Source organism: Urocitellus parryii, chromosome 11, assembly GCF_045843805.1.
Source record: "Urocitellus parryii isolate mUroPar1 chromosome 11, mUroPar1.hap1, whole genome shotgun sequence".
Classification (NCBI taxonomy): domain Eukaryota; kingdom Metazoa; phylum Chordata; class Mammalia; order Rodentia; family Sciuridae; genus Urocitellus; species Urocitellus parryii.
The window spans coordinates 77,080,741-77,103,871 of record NC_135541.1 but is presented as its reverse complement, the minus strand read 5'-3'; the positions used below and the strand labels follow the sequence as shown (position 1 = coordinate 77,103,871).

The following is a 23,131-nucleotide window of genomic DNA, read 5'->3' as shown; positions in this document are numbered from 1 at the left end:
GTTCAATCCTCAGCACCATATAAAAATAAAATAAAGGTATTGTGTCCACCTACAACTAAAAAATATATTTTTAAAAAATAAACTAAGTAAATTAAGGTATTTTTATTATGTACATATATCATTGACAAAGCTAATAATAGAAAACTAATATATTCTTAGAATTTCTATAAAAATGATGTTGATCAGAATTCCTATAACTATTATGGTAAAAACTAGTAAGTGCCTACTGTGTCTCAAGATTTGACTTCATTTTATATAATTTACATAAACTACATAATCCTTACTTAAACCTTACACAATATTTTTCCCATTTTATGAGTGATAAACCTGAGGCCTTATGAAAGTTAAGTAAAATTTGACTGCTGGTTATTAATGGAGCCAGGATTGGAAGCCAAGACAAGTTCAGAGACTGCACTGAGTATAAATGTCTGCTACCCAGTACATTCCTTCCTTTGAGAATGGACAGTGGGCCAGACATGCTTCAAGGTTCTAGGGAAACATTAGCAAATGGAAATTACAAACATCTGTTGTGGTAGCTCACACCTTATAGAGGAGATGGAAGTACAAAATATATAAACAGTATGAATATTATTAAAAGGAAACTGTGAAGAGTACGATTCAGAGGGCCTAGTTTGGGTGATTATAGAGTGCTTCTCTGAGACATTTTATCTCAGTCCTAAAACATGAGAAGAAGCTGGCCATGCAAAGATCAGGATACAGGCAAAAGAGCAGTAATGTAAAGGCTCTAAGGCTATTCAACCATACAGATGTTTTCAGAATAGCAAGATCAGTATGGCTGGAGTGTAGTGAATAGAGAATGATAAAAAATAAAATTGAAGAGTCAGGCAGGGACCAGATAAGCCTGCAGTCACGATGATGCTTTTAGACTTCATTCTAAGTACAATGAAATCATTGAAAGATTTTAAGCAGAAGAATAACACATTATAATTTCTATTTAAGACAATTACTCAGGCTACTCTGTGGAAAATATAATATAGTAAGTCAAAAGAGAAAGTACTCATTGGCTAGGAGGCTACTGATGTAGAAAAGATAATTGAGCCTTGAACTAGAACTGCACAAAGGAAGATGGTGGGGAGTGGAGAGATTTGGGATACATATATGTTAGAGATGTGCCTGGGAGATTTGCTGATGGGTTGGAAGGGAAAGTGAAGGAAACAAAAGAAGCCAGAAAAAATCCCAAGTTGTTTACTTGAGCAAAGTGGTCAGCAGTTGTTCCTTTAACTGGTGTGAGAAAGGCTGGAGGAGGAACATAGTTGGAGTGAAATAGCCATCTGTTTAAGGAGCATCCAGGATCATCCTTCGATATTGTCATTGTTGCAGACTTCTTGGAGAAGATTACCCACAAAGGAGATGCTCAAAGGAAAAGTGGGATGGTGTTTTTACGAGGGAAAGATTTAATAATGCAGAGAGATGAAAATTAGATGAACAGAAAAATGTGGCCACAGGAATTACAAAATAAATGTTGTTGTTGACCCTGTTAAGAAAGCATTTCAGTGGCTTATAATGGAGGATAGATTCCTCAGAAGAGTATGTTGAGGAGTGGATGGAGGTAAGGTTGCAAGGACAGACACCCTTAAGAGCACTTGAAAGAATTGTAAAAGGAAATGGATAAATGATGTCTGGAAGTGGTAGTAGAGTCAAAGGAGTGGTTTTGCTATGTTTTGTGTATTTGATTTTATGATAAAAGAGATTAAAGCATATCTTTGTGCTATTGGAAAAAAATTTTTAAAAAATGAGAGTGAGTGATGTGATGGTCATAGAGAAACTAAAAAACGAATTTCTCCAGAAATGAAAGGTATATGAAATAGAGTTCATGAGCGGAAGCTTTGAAACATCTGGGGTACATCCTAACAGAAGAGAAAAACAAGGGTGAGAGTGCAGATGAGGGGGAATGATAAAGTTTAGAATATGAGAGTGACTTCCATATTTATACTGAACTAATAATGTGAGATAAGATTATCAATTAAGAATGAAAAGTGATATTTTCAATTTTAGAAGAAAGAAGAAGATACGAATATATTGTTTTGTAGAGTAAGAAAGTTAAATTAACACTGGCAACTGCTTGCCCTGTTAGGCAGTACTAAGTGTCCATTTGCAGTTATTTTGAGTATAGCAGGGGAACAGTCATACTCACCAGCCCTATTTCCATTTCTCAGGTGCAGATATGGAGAAACTGGATGATTGGGTTTGACAAGAACTAAGATTTTGCCTGTTAAGGACAACAAAGGGACAGGGGTTATTGTAGTATATGAAAAGACCTTAAACAAATAATCACATAAGTATCTATTATTGCAAATTGTGATAAATGTTATACATATTTATCTGATTATTTATATTTGACCCTATTTCCCTAAAAACTGCTGCAAATTCCTTGTGGACAGAGATTGCTTCTGTTCTCTCCTCTAATTTATCCTCAATATCTAACACATAAAATTTGCTAGACAAAAAGTAGATAATAAATATTTCCGAGGCCTTTCCCTTAGTTGAAGGAGCATCCAGTATCATCCTTCAATATTCTCATTGATATTCTCACAGTTCTTTCTGCATGTATCCTGATATTTGCATGGCTAGATTCTTTGCATGGTTTAGGACTCAGATAAAATGTCTCAGAAAAGCAATCTATGATCTGTTTATTAGGTTTTCCCCCAGGATCTTCTCCTAACACACCAAAAATTCTCCATGGTTGTGGGGTGATAGGTCCACAAAGCTCAGAAAGGACATGCCAGTGTCCAGGGGAGGCACTGGGACTGGAGACCAGAGACTTAGGTTTGAAATGAGTTTTGCCTCATGCATGTTGTTGGAGTTTCTGTGTCTGCATGCAGAAGTTATTGTTCATGGGGCACTTTTCCAAACATGCAAGACATTTTTTTCATGTTGAATATTTCTTACTAGTGTGGCAGTTAGTTACATTAGAAATAAATTTCCTTTCAACTTAAAAAAATTGTACTTGCATGATTTTCTAAAACAAATATCCTGCTTAGCATAGAAGACCTAAAAATTGACTTTCAAACTGATGATCATTTTATTCCAATATGTCCTGAACTATGACTCCAAATAGGGTGTTAAATTGCATCAAAATGTAATATTTTATGTCCTGTGTCATACTTTCAGGTAAAAAGGCTTAAAGCAGTCATCCAGGTGTTTCCATATAGAAAGATATTAGGTATCACATTGAATAAATATGGAAAAATTGATTAATCTACTCCTGTTCCAAATACAGCCTGAATCCTGTGTGCATTTTCTTTTCATATTTATAGCAGTCCCATTTTCCTCATCACCTCATTTTTCTGTTTTCCTTTGCTTCTGTCCCATTGTGTGAAGTAATTTTTGTTCCATTTTCCCTCATTGGTTTTTGCCCCTGACATTCTTTGCAACATTTATCCATGAAAGCAGTAGCATTTTGAAGGTGTATTTCAAAAGCAAATTATTTCATTCAAGTCCTCCTAAGGCGTTAGGAGAACCATAGCTCAGGACGCCTTTCTTTATGTATGGTTAATATTTTGTGACATTTTTATAATTCAGAAAGCTCACTTCATCTTTACATCATTTATTATATTGAGCATAAATCAGGTTGATGTTCAGCATAATAATATAATACTCCAGTTCTATACTGCTTTGAAGTTTTCAAAATAGTAAAAACAACATTTTAATAATCTATTTCTGCTTTTTCTATTTCAAATAGTTGGGAAGAGCAAATTGGCAGGATGATCATTGGTATTTCTGTTTTATACAAGTGAAGAGTGAGGCTCACAAGGAGCTAGTAATTTGTCCTAGGTCATTCAGTTAGTCTCTGGATCCTAACGTTAATGATCATTCTGTTTACTATACTGTTGTAGTAGAAAATTCTGTTTTCCTTCAGTATCCTAAACTCTAATGATATGAAATGAAACCGCAAATGTTTTGTTACATGCACATATTTGTGTATGTAAATCTTAATTTTTGGTGATTTCATTCCTGTTATCACTCACATTCATTTCTAATTACTTGTATAGTTGCTTTCTACTGAATGTATCTCAGGTGAGTTTTGAGCAAGATATTAATTAAACTTTGTAGCAATAAGTTCAGTCATAACTTAATTTGTATGAACTTGAAAATTCATACAGATTATAATAGTTTCATTTAAAAAATATTTTTTTTTATTTCTCTAATTGCTCAGTAGGCTGAGGCAGGAGGATATCATGTTTAAAGCCGGCCTCAGCAACTTAGCAAAGCCCTGTCTCAAAATTTAAAAAAATAAAATGGACTGGGCATGTGGCTCAGTAGTTCAGCACCCCTGGATTTAATCCCTGGTACCAAAAAAGAAAACAAAAATATTTTTATTTCAATTATTTATACAGATTTTATTATTTAGTAATGAGATAAAATCCTTGATTTTATCTTTTACCATTGAAGTGTAAAATAGTTTATGACCTTGTCCTACCTTGGAAGTTTAATAAATGTTGTTCATGGTAACCATATTTTAGAGCTTAAATAGGCTCAGAATGAAAAGTAGAAGGGAGAGAGTTATAATTGTTGAACCCACATATTGTTTCATCTATAGACCATGTGATACTCTCTGGGGATTAACTCTGTGAATTTCTAATTGTAAATTTGAAAATAAAACAACACATATCTGTGGAAGGGACCTTATGGTTCATCTAGTCCACTCCCTCATTTTACAGATGAGAAAACTGATACTTAGTCACCACCCTGCCATGGATCACAAAACTAGCTGATAGACAGGCTAAGCTCAGAGCTGCATCTCCTAAATCTCAAGCGAGTGCTGTTTCTAATATGCTGCGTTGCCTCCCACAGCAAGATGCCTCCCATGGGGCCCTGCTTCTTGAAGATGAAGTATATTAAATTCACATTTGGCTGCTAATCATTTTCTCAGCAGCTCTATGGTATTTCATTAACTGCTGCATGTAACACTCTGGCCTTTCACCTGTATTAACTTGAGCTCATTAAACTTGAGGCCAGTAATAAACAGGACTGAACTAATTCTGATATTTTGCTTCATATGTGTTCAGCAATTTTCTAATGGTTTCTACTGTGTGAAACACTTTCCCTTTCACCATTTGTGAAACAAGAAAACATGGAGCACAGAGTTCAAAAAAGGGAGTGTGCTCTTCTTATCAATCAAAAATATATTAAATACCTATACAAAGCTTTGTGAGGACTACAAAGAAATATGAGTGACAGTGAAACTCAGACCGGTGTTTGAATCCTGGCTCTGCCATTTATTCATGGTGAGAATTGGGACAAATTACCTACTTGTTGTGAATCTGGTTTTTTTTTCTGTAAATTAATGTGAATATACACATTGCATAAGATTGCAATATAGAAGAGATAATGTATTCGATTTTGCAACAGATCTGTTGAAACAGTGCTCGACAAATGTGCTAATGTTGATGAAGAAGATGATGAAAATGCAATTCCTTCCTTCATATCTCCTGCAGCTATTGTGGAAGAAGTCGATTTTTCCCATGTCTCCTCTCCTCCCTCATCATCAATATAGAATAGGAGTGAAGATCCTCAAGAGTGCAAGGGGAAAAAATATAGTTCTGGAAAGCCTGCCCAGTTTCTCCACTCTTTTATGTACCTTTTGACTAATGATAATTCTTTTAAAGCTTATAGCCTATACAGACCCAGGTAAAACAAATTCTTAATTTTTGAAGTTGTTTGAGATTCTGACTGAATAGAGGGTGGTGAGAAAGGAGAGGTTATCTGCAGAAAGATGACCATTAGAGAGGTAGAGGTTGATGCCTGTCAGGGAGAATGGCAGTTTAGAATGGTTTCAGGGAGGAGTCACTGTGTAGCAGTCAGCAGGCTGTGTGGTGGTGAAGATCATGTTGGACCCTTGCTGTGGGAATGTGCAGTCAGTATTGGCTTTCTGTTTTCTTGAATGCCACATATAATAGAATTATCCTGGGAAACAGAACTAATAGGATATCCTTGGTTCTATAAAAGGGAATTTAATATAAGAATTGGCTTACTTAGTTATGGAGACCAAAATGTATCAAATTATGCCTTTTGCAGACAGGAAGATCAGGAAGGCCTGTTTTGTGATTCATTCTGATTCTAAAGTTCAAGACAGGGGAAGCAATGGTGTAACTCTTTGAGACTGAAGACTTGAGTACTGAGAGGGTAATGAGTAGGAAATGGCATGATTTCTGGAATCCAAAGGCCCAAGAACCAGGACCTCTGTCTTCAAGGGGAGAAGATGGATATCCCAACTCCAGCTCCAGAAGAGAGAACTTTTCCACTTTTTGTTCTATACTGGGCCCATAACAGATTGGTTGATGGAGACCCACATTGGTGAGGATGATCTTTATCTAGTCCACCAACTCAAGTGCCAGTCACTCTGGAAACACCATCACAGACATACCCAGAAATAATTTCTACCAGTTGTATGGACCATCTCTTAATCCAACCAAGTTGACACATAAAATTAACTGTCACAGAAAAACTTTTTTTAACCACAAAATTTTTATTATTTCTGATCATAAAACCTTAAATAATAATAGTAATCATCTTATAAGTCATGTAGTTTACTTTCTGCTACTATCAGAATCCCATCTCCAATATTCTGGATTATTCTCTTTTCTCTGCCACAGCCATGATCTCATAATCCATCCATCCTTCCTGCTGCTTCCACAAGGATCTGATATTTCCCTATATTCTAAAGAGTAAAATCTAAACCACCTTGCTCAGAACTCAGAGCCCTTCTTATATTTCCCAGATTTATTCCCACTATTCCCCAGTCACTTACTATATTTTAGCCATCTCTGAGCCCCCAAACCACCCTCTAGTTACTTCACTTCATTCCTGTATCTCTAATCCTATATCTCTTAGCACTACAGACTGTTTCCCTCCTTTTGAATCTTTTATCATAGTTTAATTACCTCCTTCACAAAAAAAAGCCTTTCTTAATCTCTAGCTGGAATTAATTGTTCATTGCATCTAAGTGACACCAGACTCTATGGATCTCTTCCTCTACTTATCCCATTTCTCCTTATAATCAATTACCTGTGTCATTCAGCTGATTTCGCCTGATCCTGTCCTTCTATAGTTACTACAGAATCCTTAGAAATTATATTCTCAAGGTCACTTCTCCTACTCTCACAAAATTTTGACTCTCCATCCTCTTACTTTTTTATTGGTTCCTATCACTTCAGCTCTATGCCAACCCAATCATGAGGCTTAATCCTATTTCCCTGATTTCTTACAAATCTTTTACGTCAGCATGTAAGGATATAGCAGACTTTATTACATAAAGGCCATGGAGGAGGATTTAGATTGCAACAATGCAAACATCTCAAAACAGAAATTGGCTCTCCTTTATCAATATCCTTCAGCTACCAGAGCATCAGACTCTGCTCCTTCAATGTTCTGTGCTCTTTTGTCTCTTTGTGTTTTTCCCCTCCCTTCCCCTCTCTCCTCTCCTCTGTTCTTCTGCTTCAATATTCTTCTGCATTTCTCTAAGCCCAGTGGTTTGGACCATCTCTTTCTTTTGTTTTCTCCTAAATCATGCCAACAAGGGTGTAGGTCCCAAATCACAAACTAAAGGTGTTGCTGTAAAAATTATTTTAAGCAATGATGATATACCTCTTTAGAGAAACCTGATGATGAGTCATCTAAATGGCATTTAAATATTAAAATAATAATTTTATCACTGCAGTATCTTTTACTGTGAGTCAGTCTTCCTCTCAAGGCTACAAGCTGGTTACAAAGAATCACCTCCTGTTCACCCTTGTGGCCCCAGATCCAACACCTACACAGCACATGGCAAAAAGCAAGTCTTAGCACCAACATTCTTCCTGGCATTCAATTGACGCTAGAGTCTCTTCTCATGACTTTGACATTATTCCTAATGCAGTTGCATACTCTGTCACTTCACAACAAAATGTGCTCACCTTGCTTTTCACAGAGGAGGTGCCTTACCCTCTTGTATTATATTAAACAGAGCAGAGGCTTAGCAGTCTGGGGCTCCCCGCCACCTCTTCCAGAGTGTCACCCTGCTCTCTCTCTTCAACCTGGAGGATTTTCTTCCCTTTTTCTGACCCTCACACCTCCATTGGCACTACTTGCCAAGCCATCTTCACCTCATCCTTCAGAACTTAGCTCAGACGTCACCTCCTCTGCACAATCTCTGACCCTTCAGCCTGGGTTAGGTACACATTGTCATTGCTCATATAACAGTCTGTGTCACCTTTGCCACAGCCCTTATCACAGGGTATTGCAGTTGTTATTAACTATAGGCTTTTTAAGGTCACAGACTGTCTTTTATATATAAATTTCAAGTGTCTGGCACTTTACAAATGTTTTCTTCTGAATTTTGAATCACAGCAGTTAGGTAGGTGTGACATTATTTACTTCATGTCATTTTGAATATTAAAAGAAACCTTATCATTTAATTTCTTTCTCAAAGTAATTTTTTAGATTATCTGACACTTCAAACATCCAGTAAGATTTTGTATATATTCAAAATATTCATTTGCTTATTTGTTACATTTTTAAAAATATACTCAGTCTCTGGTGTGTGCTGGATCAAAAATTGTCTAGGATCTCAAATGGGGAAGATGGAAGCACTGACTTACATTGAGCAGGAGCCTCAAGAGGGGTCGCTAACACTGGGCAGGAAGGAGAACCAGCAAAGAGGATTACTCAGAAGCCATGAGGGCTGAGCTGAGACTAAAAAGCCAGATTGGCCTGCACCAGGTAAAAAGGCAGAGATGGGGCATTCCTAGCAGAGGCAATGCATGAACAAACATAAAAAGACAGAACACAGTACACAATTCAATGTAAGCAGTTAAAGCTGATGGGAATAAATTGGCAGGCATGCATTTGACAAATATTATTCCACTTAATTCTTATACCAACATCGTGCATTAGGTACTGTCATTCTCATTTCATTAATAAGGAAAATTAGTAGCAGAATAGTTAAGTAATTGGCTCATAGTCACACAGCTAATGAGTGCAAAACTGTGATTTTCATGCAAATTCGACTTCTAAATTAGTGCCCTAACCACTCTGTGAATGTTGGCTTCCTTACTTTAACGATGAAACATGGACTGTAATTGCTTTGACGGATTCAGACATCATATTTTTTGATCAAAAGTTGCATGCTTAAATGTATCTTTTTAAACTAATAGTCATATTTCATATATTTTGCATGTCCAACTCCAATTTGCACCGTTGGGTTCCACAGAGCCCTATGATAACACATAGACAATACTTCTCTCCGTGTGCCTTACTGTTTTCCCTTGCCCAAATATCTCAGTGTCATGAAAGTTTACTTACTTATATCAGTGATTAAACACTATTTGCCTTTTACACATGAGAAAAATCTTAGTTTCTGAATCTAAACCATGCTAAATCTGATTTTGATGTAAAAATCAGAGTCAAATGTAAGAAACTGATTACCTTTATGAATGGGCAGAGGGATGAAGTAACTGAATACAGAAAACACAGAAAAGGGACTTCTCGTACCCACCTTCCATGTGGCACTGAGGCACACTCAGCACACAGAACATTATGCAGATTACTTCATTAAACCCTATTTTACACAGATTCAGAACCTGTGATCCCAGCCATTGTACCATACTGCCCCCACATTTTTTAAATTTTATATATCCAAAAGTGACTCGAATCACTTTATTGAGTTTTTTTTAAGATTAGCTCTTTGAAGATTTATTTTCTTAGCTTTTCTGTCCAATTGTTGGATACTAATTTGAGTTCAAGCAGTTTTCCAAAAAGCTTACTATATCATGCTTTGAGATAAGTACAATAACTGGGTATACTTGATATATAATTCAATTTGACACTTGCCCTTGCTGAATAGCAAGAGAAATTTATAAAATTAATCACAATGATAACTTACACATACCATATGGAAATTATTTAGCTTTTATTTAATGTAGCACAAAACAATTCCTGGCCAGAAGAGTCATTTGATATTGTATTTGTTGAAAAAAATTTCAAAAGACTGATAAATAATAGTGTAACCATATCTTTTGAAAAAAAGACCAATTTTTAAATATTGCAAAATATATTCTTTGTGTCTATCTTAACCTTCATTCTATCAGTGTATATATGTTCAAAAACATGCATATAAAGAAGATAGGTTGATGGACTGTTCAGGTTTATAATCTCTCTCTCTCTCTCTCTCTCTCTCTCTCTCTATATATATATATATATATATATATATATATATATATATATATATATATTTATATATACATACATATATAAATGTTCAAATATAATATATTTACATATTACATATATATATATATCCTGAAATCCTTTTATCTTCTATTACCACTTAGATATCAAAGTAAGTACTTTTCTTGCTGTTATTGTTTCGAATCAGATAAGAGCATGATTAAGGAAATAGAGCTGATCCATTACAGTACTATAGACTACTGCTATTAGCCAACTTGCTGCCATTCTCATAAAAATTATGCAATTTAAACTGGATGATACCAGTGCCTGCTTCTATTAGAAACAAGAACCCTTTCCTACTTCATAATATGCTCAATTACCTTTAGATTGATCCATGAATAAATTATAATCCAAATAAACTTCTTTACCTTAAAGCTTTGCTGGCTTAAGGTATCATTGTTGATTCATTATGTTGTCACTTTTCTATCGGCAATGTAATGCTTTTTATATCTGGATGGAGACAGTTTTAGCGTGAGATACTGTTATCTTTAAATGAGTAGGATTTAGCTTTTCTGGTGAGAACAAATTCATCAATGATGAATCCCTGGAGAAACTATTGAAACAAAATCACACCATTTCTGAGCTTTGTTCAGTTCATCAGTTACAAAGCAGCTTTTGATAGTCCTAAAGAACTTTTTCCTTTGTTTAAGAAATATAGCATGACGCTCAAAACCTCATGCTTTGAGTTACCGCAGGCTACGACTTTTTCTGTAAGAAAATAATGAATGAAGAGGAAAAACTCCTGCTGCTGCCTCTGTCAGACCCTGCTGCTTCTCCTCCTTCAATGGGAAATCAATTAACTGTATGTTCAGGCAGAGATTTGAACTAAATGCTTTATTAATCATCACTGATTGCACACATACACAGTGGCCAACTATGCGTTTATCCTTGCTCTTTCTTAGCTTTATTTGGCTTTGGGTTTTGTTTGTTTGTTCATTTGTTTTGGCAAGATCAGAACATGCCTAAATATAGCATGCAGAAAGGTGATCCTTTGCTAGAGAAATGAATTGATTTTCTACATTTTTGGAAATTTTAACTTTAAAAAAAATTAGTGCCCCTAAATCCTACTACTACATCATTGCACACAAATTTTTTAAACTGCTTAATTTTTCATACTAATGAGTCATGCAAAATGCCTATGGCAGTCTTGATGTTTTGGAAGATAGCCCTTAGCCTCTGGAATCTCCACATGGCAGTGAGTAATTAAACATGAACCCAGTTTGATTTGGAGATGTATGGTGGAAGGTTGAGAAAGCAATCAATATTTTGTGTATGTGTGCTTTCAACTTAAAAGAAAAATTGGGCCACAGCATTCTTTTATTTCTTTGATTCTTCTAATTAATGTTCAAAGAAATTCCAGTAGGAATTAAACTTGGAGCCTCTTCTTAGGACTGATTATTAAAGGTTAGTACCTTAGAATCATAGCACTGTTAGCCAATGCAAGACTGCATAGTATAATTTATATATGACAAATATGGTCAACTAGTGCAAATAATTGCAGAATATATTAAGATGTTAGAGATTGTCCTGGCTGTTTTCCATTCAACATCAAGGGATCTTCAAATACTTGTCATCATCATCATCACTGTTTTTATAATAATTTGAAATAAAGGTTTATATTTAAGAATATTGTTTCTCTCCATTTGGATAAATAATGAGCCTAATGTATGTGTAAAGAAGATGGATCTCTGGAACAGCTTTTGCAAATTCAGGTGGAATTAGATGTTGTTAAGTGAACTATGGCCCTATCAGGAAAACAAGATAATGGTTCATAAGGGGACTTATTAACATGAGGATCTGCTAGAACCAGAGGTCATGTGTTTAAACACTTAACTATTCTTGATAATCTTCAAGAAAATAAGGTTATAATGTATGTGACTTGATAATCTTCAAGAAAATAAGGTTATAATGTGTAAGAGAAAGGTGGAGAGAGTGACATTCTGGCAGGACTTATATCATGTGGACATGAGATGTTGTCTAGACACACAAGGAAACATTTCTTCAGCACAAGGCACAATCCCTAACACCTCTACTGCCCAGGGAAAAGTAATTTCATAAGAAGACATTTCAAACAAGTGTTATCATTTCTATATTCAAGTGACTAACATGGAATAAGTATTGAGGATTTATTTTATGCTTTTAACATGTCAGTAGCACTTATTTTATGATAAAGTAGAAACAAAATACTCTCCCTCTACATCATATTATTTCATATTACTGCATCCATAAAATATTATAATTTAGGAAAACATTATTAAAGGATAGAGACAAAGTACACATTTCTAATCTAATTGTATATAAATTAATTTGGTATTCAGAACATTGTTTCCATTTTCATGACTTGTTGACATAATTAGGGTGAATTGATGATAGAAGTAACAAGCTTTGATGTTTCCACATAAATATGTTCTTTGCTAATACAAAAGTACAGTTGCAGTTTACCTTGATTGGAACATGGTTTAAGTTTAGTTTACCTACTCTACTGAGATCTCCAGAGGACTGGAGAACTCATTTTCCTGAGGCAGTATTCAGCCTGGCAAGTGGAGGCCAGCATTTTGAAACAAGTGTGATTTTTTTTTTCACCAAAGTACTTGCTAGGTCAGAGATCAGGATGACCTTGGAGTGCTGTAGTTTTCCAAACCTCCATCAGCTAGATAAATGGGCTTTATTCTGCAGGAACAAGAGTGTTTTTGCAGTCTTTTAAAAGAGACCTAGCATTTCCAGGTTACAGCCTGACAGGAAACATTTGGAATTCAGTGGTGTCTATCACCAGCCGTATGTGTCAGTAAAAGTGAAGATCAAAGGTTCTAAAGGAGGGGAAGGACAAAGTGAAGAGGAGATAATTGTGGGATAATGAATGGTATGAGGGCATTTTCGTGTTAACTTGAAACCACTTAGCATTTTTCCATGACGCCCAGGTATCTTTCTAAATGAACTTTGTAAAGTACAATTGAATAACCTTGAGATTTAAAGCTGTGATGTGATTTTGAATACTGATGGAGTTTGTTTAAGGACCATGATATATCCTCTGCTTTTCATTTTTATTTTTACTTCTTTTACTCAAAATAACATTTATTTTCTGTACAGAGAAGTCAATATTTTTATCATTTTGTTCTTCAGCTATTCCAGTAAATTGCAATCGGCATTAGTTACAGTCTTTAAAGAAATGTGTAAGAATTTGAACACAATAAAATAGAGATACAGATTAGAACTTTGGCACGGTACCTTTGCTATTGACAAAAACATTTATCAGGAACTACACTGTGTCTATATCGTGTGAAAAACCTGATGAGCGGGAAAAACCCATCAATAGGTTTCGCCTTCTGTCTATACAAACCAAACAAATGATTTAACTAATAGCTATTGTTTTAAGTGAATGGATTTGGTTTGCCGTTGTGAACTTTATTCCATTTAGAAATGCATTTTAATTAACATTTGCATCTAACACATAAATATTGGTAATGATATTGTTCTTTTGTGTTCTTTTAATAACTAATGAATCTAATACCTAGAAGACTAGTAGTCCTTGTTACAGTAGACATGAAACCATCTCCAAGTATAAAATTGTTTCTTCATATGTGTATGTGTTTATATTCACTCATTTTTATCTTCCATATTGCTTTGTTTTGTTTTTTTTTTTTTAATACTGAGAATTAAGCCTAAGGCTAAGTACTTCACCACTGAGCTACATCCCCAGCCCTTTTAAAAATTTTTATTTTAAGCAGGGTCTTACTGCCCTTGGACTTGTAATCTTCCTGCTTCAGCCTCCTGAAGAGCTGGGATTAGAAGTGTACACCAACACATGGCCTAACGTGCTTTTAATTTCATGTTTCCCTTTAGAAACTGCCAAGCTTTGGACCTTTTCTTGAGCAGCGCAAGAAAATCATAGCAGAGAACAAGATTAGACAGAAAGAGCAAAACACAGCTTTCTCACCACTTGAGAGAAAATGTTTTATACCCAAAAGGCCTATACCTACCGTCAAGGTAAAACTTAAACCAAATATATAAGTATGTCTATCTTACTGTTTAAATATGATTTAAATGTTTATTTCCTCCTTAAATGTACCACTAATGTTTTAAAAGTATTCTGAAAGTTTTTAAGATTTTGCCTGTAGTGAAAATATTTAAATTATAGAATGACACTTTTGATTTATATATTTTATACTTATATTTGCATATTTTGTACTTTTTTTACAGCACGGTCAGGTATGTGTTCAGTGGAAATTTTTGTATGTATTAAACGTGTCAGGAAATTTTAATGTCAATTGTCTTCTTACAGTCAATTAAAATTACTGTAACCCACAGTAATTTTAACATCAAGAAACACCAAGAAATCTCTTACTAGTCATGCAAAACAGCTAAATTATCAGTATGTAACATCAATATCCATATGGTAATTTATATTTTGGAAACATTTTCTCTGGTTTAGCCTCAGGAAAACCTTTACATTGATTTGGGTCTCAGAGATTATTGTCTGGGTAAAACAAAAATTACCATGAAGACAGAATGGTGTGCGTATGTTACCTTTCCTGATTCTTGCATTAAACTTTTGATTTTAAGAGAAATGTAGGTTCACAATCAGTTGTAATAAATAATGCAGAGAGGTCTCAGGTACCCTTCATTTAGCTCCCTGCCCCCATTTTGCAGTGGGGGTTTGATATCACAACTAGTGGGTTGACCCTGATATAAACCACCAACCCTATTCAGGTTTCTCCACTTTACTTTGTGAGTGTGTGTCTGTGTGTGTGTGTGTGTGTGTGTTTAGTTCTGTGTAATTTTGTCACATACTTAAATTTATGTACCCACAACCACAGTCAAGATACAAAACTGTCACATCACCATGGAATCCCTCAGCTGTTCTCTGGGAGTCACGCCCACAAGTCCTGCCTCCTCCAAGATGGCATTCGTTAAAACAGTTATAGTGAAGAAAGGGTGTCATTGTATTCTGTCCTAAGCCACCATCACTAAAATGAGGTCCTCAGTGAAGGAAGTTGATTCTTCTGGATTTGCTGATAGCTATGTTTCTAGCTGCAGAGCTCGCCCTTGGTGCTCTCAAGCAGACCTCATTCGTACTCATTTTTCCTGAGAGTCCAGTGGAAGCAAGGTGCCTTAAAAGTTCCCTCCATGTATGCGGGAGAATGGATCCTGTGCTAGAAATGGTAGAGGTTAGGTTTGATGTTGCAAAATTGAAGCAATGCAGAGTGCTGAAAGTAAAAAGGGAAGTTGTCCACAAGCTACCATATTTCAATGCCATAATTCCAAGTAAAGTGAACACTTGGGAACTTCTGGCAGTACAGTCACCCCAACTAGTCTCTTGAGCTGTTCCTGTTAGTTGTGTACTACGAAAAGGACGAACAGAACAATGAGAACAGAAGACCACATACTACAGGCCATCCCATGCTGCAGGACTTGGGGTTTTGTGGAAATTCTCACAGCTGTCACTCTTCTTATTTTATTTGAGTGAAACGTAAGATTTCCACATCTAGGAACACTTTCTTCTTGTATAGGTAGTTCAAAAGGAAGATATTATTTATGTTTGAAATAAAAGAAGTACTAATTGACTATTAACAATTTTTGACCTTTTCCATTCCCCTCACACTTAAAGGAATCTGTTGATAACCCAGAAGTAAAACAGAAACAGAACAAACAGAAAACCTCCTGTGGTTGAATGAAAGCTGATGGATCATATCCTTCCCCGCCCCACCCCCCCCAAAAAAAACCCAAAGTCAAACACAGAAGAAATTTTTTAAAAAATGAGAAGTCAGGAAAGCAAATGAAGCTGTTTAAAAGTGTCAAGGAGAGAGAGAGATTCTTCTTAGATATGGTTCAGGTTCACCTTCTTCTCCTGGGCTGTCTCAACTTAGAGGTTACTTGAGTGAAGTATCCTTGGTGTCACGTGCCACACGGGCCTCAGGACATGGTGAACACCATGCTACAGTGCCTAGGACTACATCGTGCCCGCAGATGAAGTGGCAGCTGTGGCAGGTTTCCTGTGCTCGGTGCGTGTTCTATGACCTTGGCCCTCTCCCGAGTGTCCATATCCATCCCACCTGTTGCCAGTTGGGGACAGATGGTGTGCCTTGTCAGAAAACACAAGAGCAGCCAACCATGCTGGAGTTTTCTGGGGTGGGACATTTTCGATTTTTTGTAAGTGCAGTTAACTTCTTGGAAAATGAGGAATTAAATTTACTATAACAAATGCTCCCTTCATCTTGCTTTCTATAAACCTTTGTGTAGAGCGGAGGATGGCCTGTATTTTAGAGGAAGAACTCTAGTGAGAATTGGGACAAGTGGGTTTTGTGGCAGTTACACTACTAGTCACTTGATTTGAACTGGTTATCTAACAAGAGACTTGTAAAATTAAACCACTGAACAGGAAATCTCTTTCCTTTCCTCCTTTCAGTCATTTACTTGCTTTTGTTTTCATATTAGAAGCATAAAGATTAATATAAAATCACCATCTTCCATCTAAACTTAACCACAATTAAAATTTAGATTTATAAACTTCTAATCTTTTTCCTATACCTAAGTGTAATGTTTTAAAACAAACAATACTGATTCTCCTACTCTTAACTATTTAACATAAAAATCACAAGTATATATTGCTTCTCTTTTTACATAACTTTATTTCATAAATCAATATATTATTGTTAATTTTTAAATAAACATTGTGGAACATGTGGATTATTTCCAGAATTGATACAAAAAAAATACTATTATAACTATCATTCTATAGAAATTTTTGTAGACTTATGATTGTTTTCTTAAAAGTAATCATAATATTATAATTATCATATTATAAGTAGTAATATAAGGGCTTTTTATAAGATATCCTCAAATTATTTCCCAGGAAGGGTGTGCAAATTTACATTCATTTCAAATATGTAAGGGACATTTCATTAGCAACAAACTTATTATTAACTAATATAAAGGTCAAAATATATTTTTTTAGAATTTTGAATATCCACATACTGGTAGCTTGACATACTTTTATGTATATGTTGATCATTTTTTCTTTTGCGCTTTGAACAATTTTCTGTTGAAATATTTATCTTATAAAATTTTATGGACTTTTTGTATTTTTAAAAATCACAGCACTTTGTAAAATATTTCAAATATATTTTCTAAGATTATCATTTGTCTCATAATTTGTATCATGGTAATTTTATATCTGTGCAAATAAGTCTTAATTTTATAAATTTTATAATAATTTCCAGTAGAATCTTGTCTTTTTTCATTCTTTATTGATTTGCTGAGTATAGCCTTTTCTACAATAATATTGAATAAATATTTACCCTATTTCTTTCAAAATTTTAACATTTATATTTGACCACTTAATTAATCTCTAATTTATTGCTCTAAGGTATTAATTAATGGTTATAAGTTAATTTTTCCCAAAATACATAGATAATGATTCCAGGACTTCAGTAGTTTCATTTTAAAGTGACCCCTTTCACCTCCCAAATTTTGATTTAATAACAAAAAAGTATAATAATTTGCATCACTTGCTTTTTTTTTGCATCATTTGCTGTGATTTTTTAAAATTTTTCAGTTTCTAAAAACTTGCTTAAATTTTTCAAGGGTGAATCAAAAATCAATTAGATAAAAGTTCTAATAAGAATAGTCAATTTCTATTAAAAAAAGTTTTATGCTACTATTAATTCTTTGTTCAATAATAAATAGATCAATTAAAACTTTACAAATAAAACTTTCCAATGAAATCCAGAATCCTGGGCTAAAACACACTATGGTATTTTCAACCAAGACCTAACTACTCTAACACTTGAAAAACACAAAAGTGCTTCTGGTACTGTGAGACTCTTCCCTTTAAAATATGTGCTAGAAGTCTGTTTTCTTCTTCATATTGACTAGATAGACAAGGCAGGAGGAGGTGGACCCCGAGGAGAAGAGACACACCCTGTAGCCTCCTGGGACAGAAGGAGAAGCAGGTTGGGAGAATAGGAGAGGATGGGGGAGTCCATGGTGCTGGGGTCTGTGTCCATCCCTCCACTTCCTTCTCTCTGTGGATCTTCCTCTGTGACTCTTCTCAAGTTTTACTATAATGATGGTGCAAGAGTTCCCCAGCTTGCATGTCTTTCTGTGATTAAGACTTGGATCATCCATGGTCTTCTAGACCACCCTTCCTCCAACATTTATAAAGCATTTATTTTTAAATGAAGTTCTGGTTGTTTTACATTACTTAATTTTTTTCCTGTCATAGCCAAGGTCTTAAGATAAACTCCTTAGTGTAACCTTTAGACCCATCATAATTTAGCTTACTCTGGCTTAGAAAGCAGCTTCAGTAAAATAGTAAAATAGGAGGTAGGTGGTAAACTGAAGATTGAAGAGAGGCTGAGAAGTAATGACCGTGTGTGGAATACTTTCTTAACTTGAGAAAGACCAGAAGACAATGATGAGAAGAGGAAAGAGAGTCAGGTAAAGTTTGGTTTGTATATATGACAATAATCTAGGCTTGTGGGTGTTTATATGCCAGCAGACAACAGCTGAAGCTGCCAGAAGGAGTGAGATTAAAGATACTGTATCCTGACAACTAGAACAGGAATGGAGTCCAGACATAACCTTAAGCCATTTGGCATAAGTGGTGTGTTTTTAATGTGTTTTCTGTTGCTGTAACAAAATATCTGAGGCCGGGTAATTTATAAATACTAGAAGTTTTTGGCTTACTGTGCTGGAGGCTGTGAAGTTCAAGAGCCTGGCACCAACATCTGCTCTGCATCTGGTGAGGGCCTTCTTCTTGCATTCTAACATGGTGGAGGCATCACATGGAAAGTCAGCAAGCCTGCTAGCTTGGGTCTCTCTTTGCCTTCTTATAAAGATATTAAGGCTGTCAGGAAGCCCACTCTTATGACCTCACCTAGTCCTAATTACCTCCTGAAGGGCCCACCTCCAAATGACATTAACCTCAAAATGTGTTCAATTAAGGAGTTAAATTTAATTTTAATTTAAGGAGCTAAATTCCCAGCACGTGAACAACATTTGAGGGACACATTCAAAGCATAGCAAACAGGGACTAAACTAAATTTGGATTTATTTTATCTGTGAAATACTTAAAGAAAGTGATCAGGAAAAAATGTCTTAAGAAACTATTTTCTTCATTAAAATACAAAGAGAAGTTTGTAAGGTTTTAGCAGATTACATTTATGGTAAAGAGTTTCCTAAATCAAGCCCAGGACTACTCGGTCTCACTGCCTGTGTTCAAACTATGGCATTGTCATTTAGTAGAGCTCAGTGACCTCATCTGTGAAATGGAGATAATAAAAGATCTGCCTCATAGGGTTACAAATCAGACCATGTTTGAAGTGCTTTTAGCTTGCACCTAATATGTCCTAAGTAGTTGTTTCTTTGTCTTAGTTATAACATAGGAAGGGACCGGTTACAGGGGATAGCAAGTTAAGTGACCATGTGTTTTCATTCTGTCCATTAAAATGGACTCAAGAATGATGGGAATACCTGTGGCTCTGGAGGTGAACCAAGTTGGAAATTGCGGTATGGCATTGCATTTGGTGAGCACATGGTGGTAGAGGCAGATGAAATTGAAAGTCTTATTCATTCTTCCCCCAAGATTTCGGATTCATATTGAAGGAAGGGGGACTAACTTAGTTAAGACTAAGAGGATTATCAGGACTAGATTCCTTATGGTTCCACTGAGATAAAGAAAACATAATACCTCAGGGTTTTGTTCTTCGTGCCTTTGAGTTTAATGGAGTTTTTCGGTGGGGGATAAAAATTTTAGATTTGTGGATATTGAAATTGACAAACTCAAAAGAAAGTTGTGGGTGTATGCTGGAAGACACAAGGAGAACGAACTGACATTTCAACAGCCTACTGTGTGCCAGATATGAGAGAGAATCTTCACATATATTTTCTTATTTGTCACTTAGCCTAATCCCCTATGAGGAGATAATGATGTCTGGGGAAGAAATAAGAAAAAAAATGATCATAGAAGTGTAACCAGATGATGGCATAGAGTTAAAAAAAAAAAGGAGAAGAAAGAAAAGAAAGTCTTAAGAAGGAGGACCTGGTCCACAGGGTCAGAAAGCACCAGTTTTTCTATCAAGGACGTATTGTGTTTCATATTGTTGTCCCTGGTGCAGTCAGGGAGATTCCCACCTCTCACCATAGCTTCATCGAGCCCACCACTGAGTTCCAGCACAGTCACTGGTACTGGCAATCCAGCAGTGAGCAACACCCTTGCTCTGTGGGGCTTGCATTTCAGTAGTCAGGAACAGACAGTGATAAATAAGAAAGTGAACACACAATATGCCAGATGGTGACAAGTGTTGGAGTGAAAATCAGCAGGATTAGGAAAACAGAAATCCCTAGAGAGGCTGGTCAGGAGCCCTTGCCTGCTTCAAGGGCGCTTAAGTCCACACCTGGTAAAGTAGAGGATGGACGAAGTGGACATCTGGGGGAAGAGCGTCCATGCAGATGGAACAGAAAATGTGAACACATGAAACAGGAAAGCCCTTAGCAGGAAACCATCCAGGCTTTTTGAACCAGAGAATGTAAACGATACCTCATTTTTGCAAGGGATCTCTCTGGCTGCAGTGTGGATACAAGAGCCAAGACAGGCAAGGACAGAAGCAGGGAGACCAGTGAGAAGGCTATTGTGACAATCCAGGCAAGAGATTGGCAGGAAGGCGAATAAGTGGGAGATAATGTCAGAGGCCTGGACAGCATTGTTTTATATGAAAGGGAGTGTGTGGAAGCATCGTGTACAGGGCAGTTCTGTTCAAAGGGAAGCAGCCATGCTTCTTGTCCTGTTTGTACAAGTCCCCTGCCCTTCACCCATTACTGCAGACCCATCTGGATGATGTGACCGTGGGGTTGTTCAGGTCCCATTGACATTAACAGCCACACTCCTGCAAGGGTCTCTCTTTCTGCTTGTGCCTCAGACCTTGCTTCTTGTCTCCCCATTGTTATTTTTCCCAGCAGACACCCAGGCACCACACGTATTTCCTCCTGGGGCTTCAGGATCCCTCTTGTGTTCTCCCCACAGTGTTTCCTCCTGCCTTTGTCTTAGAGGGCCTGGGATGCTTCTGTTCATGTTTAATGCTTTCTCCATCCACCCATCTGCTTGCTTCTTTCTTCCTCCATACTGGGTTTTTCTGGTTTAAGCTCCATATAAGGCTGTTTTCCCTCTCAGCCACCACAGTCTATTATTCCCCACCTGCTACAGAGACAGCCCCAGTAGCCCAGGAAGTTCACTAAGCCCCTCTTCTCTTGTCTGAACAAGCTTTGGAGCCACATGTTCAAGTTTCTAAGCTACCCCATCTTCCTCGGTTATAAAAGTGATGATATTTTTAAGCCAGCCATGCTCAATAGAGCTTACCTTTTGTTCTATTTTGCTTTCAAATGCCTCCAATATGATTTAATGGTCTATTGCCTCAGAGGCAGGCAATTTCAATATCAGCGAGTATTTATTGAGTATTGGTTATGTGGCCAGTGGGGTGCTGAGGACCGTGGATGGTGGGAGACCCCAAAGGTACACCAGGCATGGTCCAAGCTCAGGGATTTTTGTGATCACCATGGAGATGTACCACTAACATTTATTTATTATGCACTCCCTGCAACCCAGGAATGATGCTAGAAACTAGAAATACAGCATGAATTTTAAAAAGAAAGGAATCTATCCTGATGGAGCACATAGTCTAGCAAGGGAGAAAGACACATGTTAAAAATTATTTACAGTTCAATCAAATATGAACAAAATGCTCTGGGAAAACACAGGAGTGAAAGGGATTAGTTCTGCCTGGGGTAATTGTGGAAAGCTTCACAGAGATGGTGATATTTAAAATGGAGTTTAATAAATTAGTGTTAATTAAGCAGAGAATTAATAATAAAAGCTAATATTTATTGAGTTCTTATGAGGTTTCAAGCACTGCTATGTGCTTGTAAATTAGCTTATGTAAGCCTTACAATAACCCTATGAGATACTTGTTTTATTTCTATTTTACTGATTAAGCAATTGACAAACAGAGAGGTTAAATAACTTGCCCAAGGTCACACAGCTAGGAAGATATCAAAGACAAGATTTGCATCTGAGTCTAACTCTAGAACCTGGACCATTTTAAGCACTATCCTATCCTGTCTTTCACGTGGTGGTGGTGGCCGGGGGGTGGTGGCATTTCAATCAAATCAACATGTTTGCAAATCATATGTTCAAACATTCTTGTAATAACATGCAGCCACGGGACCTTAAATCCATGCACAATCTGTGGATCAAGGAGGCAGTGGTGTCAAAGTGGCAATCTTATTCTTTTGTTCACAGGAATTCAGAGAACAGACAGAGCAGAGAAGTGATAATGAAGAATACGACTCAGCTAACTTGATCGGCCTTAACACAGTATAAAAGAGCAAGGGTGCAAACCAGGAAACCACTAATAATTCCAGCAGGAATATCAAGGGGGCTTATTCCCAAAGCCACATGATAACTAGGGTCCTTGAGAACCCAAGGTCCTTGCACCATGCCGTTCTGCTTCTCCTTGTTCCCTGGAAGCAGAAAACTGGCCTCAGGGGCCCTCAATCCTACCCAGGGAATGATTGAGGCCCAGGGCACAGCCTGGCATCCAGGTAGTTTCCTCCTTCTCTCCTTCATTTCTTGGTTTCCATTTCATAATGACATAGTGCGTATCATTCTTGTTATTGTGCTCTGAAGCTACTGAGTCTGTAAAGGAAACAGAAAGAAAAAGATTCTGAAGAAGGAGAAGATAGAAGAACCAGTGTTGGAAGGCTGCAGGGGGAATATAAGACAAAAGAAAACTGGGACTAGCCTCCTGCAATGAGGATAAAGGTTCCTTCTACGGAGGAGGACATATCCCACAGGTGCACCTGTGCTAGAGAAAAGAAAGCAGGGAGTGCCTCCTTCAGGAAGGACCAGCGT

The 23,131-nt window shown here is 36.5% G+C and overlaps 1 protein-coding gene across 1 annotated transcript in view; it reads left to right on the top strand.

The window, feature by feature from the left end:
* Window positions 1-23,131, top strand: part of Dpyd (dihydropyrimidine dehydrogenase) — an 803,780-nt gene that overhangs the window by 768,981 nt on the left and 11,668 nt on the right. Inside the window, exon 21 of the mRNA XM_026401392.2 lies at window positions 14,068-14,211. Within this exon, the coding sequence (XP_026257177.2) occupies window positions 14,068-14,211 (144 nt within the window). The remainder of the gene's footprint in view (window positions 1-14,067; window positions 14,212-23,131) is intronic.